This window comes from Gigantopelta aegis, chromosome 9 (genome assembly GCF_016097555.1).
Source record: "Gigantopelta aegis isolate Gae_Host chromosome 9, Gae_host_genome, whole genome shotgun sequence".
Taxonomy (NCBI): Eukaryota; Metazoa; Mollusca; class Gastropoda; order Neomphalida; family Peltospiridae; genus Gigantopelta; species Gigantopelta aegis.
Window position 1 is genome coordinate 4,037,233 of NC_054707.1, and position 8,085 is coordinate 4,045,317.

General features: G+C 40.1%; 1 protein-coding gene across 1 annotated transcript; it reads right to left on the reverse strand.

The window, feature by feature from the left end:
- Positions 1–112: 112 nt before the first annotated feature.
- Positions 113–1,440, reverse strand: LOC121380734 (5-hydroxytryptamine receptor 4-like). Its single transcript, XM_041509694.1, has one exon. It carries the CDS (start codon positions 1,438–1,440, stop codon positions 436–438), a length of 1,005 nt encoding a protein of 334 aa, XP_041365628.1. The 3' UTR covers positions 113–435.
- Positions 1,441–8,085: the final 6,645 nt, after the last annotated feature.

Below are 8,085 nucleotides of genomic sequence, written 5' to 3' on the forward strand. Positions count from 1 at the left end.
CGAGAGTAGCTCGATCAGTTCTAAAGACAGGAAACTCTTCAGTGAAACTAAATTCGCACATGCCGCCGATTGGCTGCAATAGCTTTACGATCTCTCTCTCTCTCTCTCTCTCTCTCTCTCTCTCTCTCTCTCTCTCTCTCTCTCTCTCTTTACAGCAAAGTCTCCAGATATAAACTACTATAATAGTATATGCTATCTGTGTGGGCAAGATTTTGTTAAAGCCGTGAATCTTTACCTTAAGGTTTTTGTACGCACGGGAGAAAAAAAACCATGACTTAATTATACATTTTCTCTTTGCTCATAAGTCATGGGGGTCATAGTTAATCAGTCACAGCAAAAAAAAAAAAAATTAAAAAAGAGATAGAGAGAAAGTTTTCCATTATGTTCCAGCCGCTGATCTCAGTTCTGTTGCTTTCACCATAACGTGCGTGCTTATTATCTTACTTCCAACATCACCATTTCAGACGTGTTACAACGGAACAGACTTTTGAAGGCAAACTTAAAATCCTGGCTAAAGATGTAATACAATATTGGGTTCATCATGGAGTTCAGGTAACCTAGCCAGATGAGCACCTGTAGTATTAATTTCGGCACGAGCTGGTGTTCATTGATGACGTCAGATATTAAAGCCAAGTAGTACGGCAGCCAGCAAACAAAGAACACTGCGACAACGATCCCTGGGGCCACTGCGGCTTTGGTGCTTCTTAAGAAAGTGCTGTTTTTCTGAGCGTCTTCGTGCGTGCTGTTCGAGTCCTGGACTGCACGGGCGTGTCTCCTTGCTGTGGAAAATATCTTTGAATACACAAAGATGATCAGGAACGAGGGCAGCACAAAGGATAAGACCGTCGTGCTACAGACGTTGGCTGTGTTCCTGACATAGACACAAACTTCCGTAAGCATGAGGCAGAACTCGAAAATTTCCAGTCCTGTCATGTGCCATCCTGTGGCCAGAAGAACGGTCCACACCAGAAAGGGCGTCACCCAGCAGAAAGCGATGGTGGCCGCGACCACCACGGGACGCGTTACTTTCATCAGCGTGAGAGGATGACAAACCGATAAGTAACGATCTGCAGCGAGGGCGCACAGACTTAGGATCGAAACACCGATCAAACCGCCGTCGAAAAAGTTTCTCAAGTAGCATGTCCACTTCGGCAGATTCCACGAGTCATTCCAGTTTTCATACATGCGAAGTGGAATTACTATTACTGCGACGAGAACGTCCGCCAAGGCTAGAGACGCGATGTGAGCGTTCGACTGTTTCCGGAGTGTACGGAACTTGGCGATGACGATGATGACGAGGATGTTCCCAGTCGCTGCCGCAAGCGTAATTATTAGCATAAACGTACAGAAAGCATTTATTTGCATTGCTGACATAGTCGGTGGTGCTACGGGTGCCAGTGCCTGAAAGATGCTACCGCATATGATTCTGATATCATCCATGTTCCAGAACAATCAATTGGAAAGGTGTATTCTAAAATAAATAAATATAATAATAACTGAATATTAAACATTAAAGGGACATTCCCGAGTTTGCTGCATTGTAAGATGTTTCCGACCAATAAAATATTTCTACAATTAAATTTATATATAAAATATTTTTTTTGGTTTAGAATATCAATGTCTGTAAATTCCATGTGCTTCTGGTCGTCTTAATATTTGTAAGAAGCCCAAACAGGATTTTGTTTTCAAATAATTTTGTACGTACGAAAAAATTATATTTTTGGAAATGAAATGAAATTTAACGTAATACAAATATTAGAAGACCAGAAACACGTTTAATATACAGCCACTAATATATTATGCAGAAAAATATATTTGATATGTAAGTACAATCGTTAAAAAGTCTTTGTTAGTCGATAATAACTTAAAAAGTGCAGCAAACTCAGGAATGTCCCTTTAAATCAAAACTTCCCACTTACTAGTATTTGTTAAAGTTTAAAATCAATTGGAAAGGTGTATTCTAAAATAAATAATAATACTAATTGAATATTAAACATTAAATCAAAACTTCCCACTTACTAGTATTTGTTAAAGTTTAAAATTTTGTTCAACAACACCACTAGAGCACATTAATTTATTAATTATAGGCTATTGGATGTTGTACTTATTTGTAAATTAGAACTATTCTATTATGATAATAATATGAAACCATAACAGTAGCAAAGGAAAACGTAACAATGTTAATGGCTAGATAATTCCTAATAATATATATACACAGTGCTGTCTGGTGTATCGGCGCACCTAGGCATTGAAGGACCATTTTTTATGTGAACACTGTGAAATACTTAATAAAATGCGTCTCTCACTAATGAAGAAGTGCATAATCTGAAATACACTACAAATTGTTTTATGTCTGTAGTAAATAAACATTTTAAAATGGTGCATAAATATAGGCACCCCCTTGTATCCAAAACGATTTGTATGTCCGGTGATTCGGCGCAGTAGATGAGGATCGTTGACCCCGCTATTTATAAACCGCTCATGACCTCACTTTGTAGCCCATAAACGCTACACTGTTGTCCCAGGATTAATTTAGTACTTTTTTGTTTTGTCTTGTTAAAAATATTACTATGAAAATCAACGTTCACACATGACCCATCTCATGATCAGTCTCGGAATCGTTTTCTTGAATGGCACAGTACTGCAGATGCATACATGTTCATTGTCATGTATGGCTAAGATGCCTACATGGATTTTGTGTTTTTTTCGGGCAGATTGTGCATACACGTGGATCTAATTTCGCTTTTATTTTTTGTAACAATGTGACATTTGTGAACTGAAATGACTCAATTAATGTGTAAAACTTTCGTTTTGTTTGCATTTGTATGTGTTTTCCTTTCAGTTTAAGTAAAAATAACCGAACAAAATAATTGTACCGTTTACTATAATTTTAAAAATGCGGGAAAGGTGTTTTTAGACTGGTTTTAACATTCTTAATATCAATAAGGCTGACCTACTTCGCGTTTATATACACAAAAACAGGTGACTGATTTATTTTGAAATTATGATATAATTATTGATAATTCTAAAAAAAATTTTAATGGCACCCTTAACAATAAATATGTTGATACTTGATTAACCATTGAAAAGGGAATTGAACTATAATTCGTTAAAGGGACACACCCTAGTTACGGCTAGTTGTTAACCATTACGGCGTTGTTTTTCGCTATTAAACCCATTTTTTTCACAAATAAAATTGCACTTTACTTACCGTTTATTATTTAGAATATACATTTCCATTCACCTGAAGTGTTTTTTGGTAATCCTGGTGTTTGTATTACCACAAAATAATTTTTTCGTATTTCTTAAAAACGGCCGCACGTTTGAGAAAAAACCGTTGAGCAGACAAGGTCTAATCTATTTTTAGAGGGGATATTTCCATTTCAATGTCACAGACGTTGGTATACCACGTGACCGTTATCATTTTGGTTCGGTTTGTTTTCTCGTGCACGGTTCGCGCAATCAACATCCGATTTGTTGTTGTTCATTTGTGAGATTTTTCTTCACAGTTCGTGAACATTTTCAGTAACAATAAAGTTCAGACAAGTAAGTGTCTCAATACAAAACGTTACAAACCCGTAAAACCAATAATTTTGCTAAGTCTTACGACATCTGGAGAGGGGATACAACCAGGACAGAAGAGTTGGAACATGTCCAGGAGAGGTGAAAGAAACGCCCCCAAGTCTGTGAAATTTGTCGTGACGTAGGCATTGTTGTGCTTCGAGCGACATCTACCGGTGACATAAAAATACTAACTTTCAAAATTATTTCAAGCAATTGGGACATGTGGATTCCCATGGTATTTATCGATATAAAACCTGCTTTTTCACTCCATTTGATAAAAACGTGATCTAAGTGTGTTACAGGTTTGTAGATTAAACAAATTATAATTTATTTTCGCTGGATGGAACTAGGGTGTGCGGCTTTAAAAACACCGACAACATGACAACTTCCTAAGCATACTTAAGCAAAATACCAAGTGCGCCGAATCACCGGACGCGCCGATACACCGGACACGGTTGTGTGTGTATATGTTACAGTCAATCTGTGAAATCAGTCATTATACGTAATGCCTTAAAAAAATCAGTCACTTCGCGAAGTTCCTGTGACCACCAGGCAATACGCGAAATGACTGAAAATCCCAGGCATTACACGAAATGACTGAAAATCATGACCAGACATTACACAGAATGACTAAAGTGATTCACGTCTTATTACTGACACTTGTATACAGGCTTTTGGTCTTAAAAGTTGATAAAATATTATTTTAAGAACAAACAAGGATAACTTTATTGATTGTATGATTTAAAAGAATCTGCTGTATTATTGATGTCTTTTCATCCCTGATTAGTTGTAATGGTTCGCTGGTTTATTCTCAAACCTAGCCTTGCTTTGTGTTTATAAGCAAATGGATTAAGACATGGCTACTTGCAGTGGCCTCTTCTAATCCTTGCAGTGGCCTCTTCTAATCCCTTAGTACAAATATGTGATTACAATACCATATGACTTTCATCTTTATAAAACTAAACATGTTTGTGGGGTTTACTCATAAGTTCCCTCAGTCGATTCTTGCAGTCGATTCTTGGATTCCAATTTCGTTTAAGATGAAGCAGGACCTGTGTGCATGCTCTCTGGAGTTACCCCCCCCCCCCCCCCCCCACCTGGGGGGACTCATAACAACGTACGGAGTGTTGTTGGAATACCGCGTCGCGTACACCGGGTCACGGGCAACCGTGACCTTGGTGTACGGCGACCCGGTTCCAACCAAGAAGAGGAGGACGAGGAAGAAGAGGAGAAACCCGCCAGGAACGGTTCAGGGGGGGGGGCCAACCCCGGTGGCTAAACCACCGGCAGCGGCTCCTTCTGCTTCGCCGTTACCAGCAGTTTCCACCGAGAAGAAGGAAGAGAAGCCAGTTTCGACCGGCCTAGCTCCCACTTCGGAGGCGGCCCGAGTTCACGAGGCTAGTGTAACTAGAACTCCGACTCGATCCAGCACTTCGCCACGTCATACTCTGGATAGCATTGATGTGTCACCAATTTTACCGGTGTCACCAATGGCTATCCCGGACCGCCAAGGAGCTGTTGGAAAGCGCAAGGCAGAAGTGGCGACAACCGTTACCAACATTAGAACACCACCAAAACAACCTCCGCCACCACCTGAAGGTGCAGAGTCCGGTGAATCCATGGACTCCTGGACTCTGCACGGGAAACTTGATCGCCGCTTCTCCAAGTGCGCTGTAATTGACGTTCCGGACACCAAACGTCTCTTGGCAGTACCTCGATGTCGGAACTTCGAGGACATCCCGAACGCTGAAGGCGAATTTGAGATGCACCCAGTGACCTTCAAGGATGGGCGGTCGGCTGTGAGTATTACCCACCATCTGGACAACCGCTACAGCCAGGCTCTACTGTTTGCAGAAATGGACAACATTTCGATTCATCGCCTGATGAAGAAGGTGTTCCACAAACAGTACCCTGTGATCACTAGACTGCTAGCGAAGCCGGATATACACCAGCTGATCCCCCATCTGGACACCAGGGTTTGGCTCTCCTCCCCTTAGTCAACCTTTCCTCCGTGAGTACCAACCTCTTTTATTGGGCTAGTTAGACTTTAAACGTTTTGGAAGCAGTTCAAAATTCTTATGTTTATTTTTTTATAAGTAGTCTAACGCATTTTACTTTGGCGCCCGTTCAATTGCTCAAAATCACCTTAAAAACCTTTTGGCTGAGCAGTCTTAACTATTTTGGGTTAAATTTTAGAGTCCGGACATGTATTTGGATGCAGTTACTCTTTGTAGACTTAGGTAAAATACAGGCTTCATCGAGGAATCGAAATTCAGCCAATCAGAGCACGGCTCCCACTCGGTGTACTTCAAGTTTGCGAAGTGTCTGCTATTTGGTCCGCGCTCGCGTTGACCTTACTAAATGGCTTCTTTCCAAATTCCGCCCACCTCAAACTTACCCCCCCCCCCCCCCCCTCCTGCTCCGGAGTTAGTCACTGGCGAAGTCAGAGGCTAAATCCGTGGTGGGCGTGCCTGAACCTTCGTGGATAGGGGCACGTTAATAGAGTTTCCAGTCCAGTCCATAAGTTCCCCTCCCGCCCCGGAGTCGGTCACTGGCGAAGTCAGAGGCTGAATCCGGGGTGGGCGTGCCTGAACCCTAGTGGATAGGGGCACGTAAAATGAGTTGTCTGTCTGTCTGTCTCATAAGTTCTTCTGTTGTAACCAGTGCATGATGTCAGAGTCCTATGAAGATAAATTTAAAACTGAGCTTTACAAAAAGTATGAAGTTTGTAGAAAAGTGTTAATTCCAAAAGATGCATATTTCACAATGCTAGAAGATCTCAAAACAGCAGCAGCTGATACTGGAACAAAGAGCAGACATGGATACTATCCGCTATCAAAGTAAGTGTATTTCAATACATTCAATGTGTTTATTCATTCATAAATACTAATACTACAATATTTCTATTACTACAATATTTTTCAAATTAATTAAATTTCCTATCCTAATTAATATCCAGTCTCACAATGCTTCCCCATAAATGTTTAGTTTCATTACACTCAAAGAATATAATTATGTGACATGGTGTGTGGATGACTGTTAAAACTGAGTATTCAATGTTCAATTTTTTTTTCCAGAGTTCGGTAATGATCTTAAAATAAGAGTTATAATCGGTATTAGGATGAAAGTACACTTAAGGTGGAAATGGAGTACAGACTTTTTCTGGTGATTGCTATGAGTTTATAAAGGCATAAAACAATATATTGATATTGAAAGCAATAAGATACACGTAAATGTTAATTTTAATAATAAAACCATACTCTGTTAGCCAGACATGTTACAGATAGCATTACTGGCACAAGCACGGTAAAATATGTCTTGGGCATTATGCCTTTAATGTTACTCTTCCACTGTGTTCTGTCTTTGAGTTTGAGTGCCATATATTAACCCTGCATTAAGAAAATACCCATTTAAAAATATTCATCAACTACACAGAAAACATTTATCGTCAAAATGTTTTTAGACTATTGGATTTATGCAAATTAAGGAACATTTAAAAATTCCTATGGTCCAATTATATTTACAAAATGTTAATTTCCCTTTCTCTCTGGCCATGAACTGAAGATTTTAAAGTTTAGCCTTGAAAATTCAACATATAGTGAATGTTCCTGGGGTTGTTTTTTTCAGGTTTGAGATACTGCAGTGTGGCGATGTTGAAAAACTCATCAAAAAGCGCGTTAACCCAAGGGAGAATCCTGTTTATTATGTTAGCATAGAAGAAACATATGATGTGGTTAGGCGTGCACATATAGCCACAGGACATGGTGGTCGAGATCGCATGACCAAAGAAATCAACAAAAAGTATGCAAACATCACTCGCGATGTTCTCAATCTTTTCAAGTCTTATTGTCATGAATGTCAGAAGAAACGTAAGCGCCCAAGGATTAAGGGTGTTGTAGTGCGCCCCATTCTCACAAATGAGTATGGTGGTCCACCTTTGATGAGTCCTGCTCCAGTTACTGTCTCAGCTGATTTACTCAACGCTCGTATAGACAGTATCTTAAATGAGAGAAATGGTGCGAGTTCCTCCCAGATGACTCAGGCTGAGCGTATGGTCAAGAGAAGTAAACTGGAGCTAACAAGTGGACAGGTGGGAGACAACGTAGCTGTACCTATCCCTCTTGTGGATAGGGGACGCGGTGACCCACGAAATATTCTCGGAATAATCATAGACCGTGATGAGAACGATATGTACACAATTTGTGTGAAAGCAGGGATTCTAAAAGGGAAGTTTACACGCAATCAGTTTGATTTGTGCCCCCAGCGTTTACTTACTGATGCTGATGTAAACCAGACGAAGTCAGTGACCGTGCGCCAAGCTGTTAATCATGAATCCAACTGTGGTGGACAGGGATATGTTAGGTGTAACTGTGCTGGTTCTAAGAGATGCGAGTCCAATCGATGCAAATGTTTCAAAAACAAAATTCAGTGTTCTAGCCGTTGTCATGGTAGCCTTGTGTGCAAAAACAAGTGATCTTTCTATACCAATATGTTACTTTCATAATTTGACACTGACTACTT

Coding starts and splice junctions, on each gene's coding strand:
- LOC121380734 (XM_041509694.1), bottom strand. CDS start 1,440: ATGGATGATATCAGAATCATATGCGGTAGCATCTTTCAGGCACTGGCA.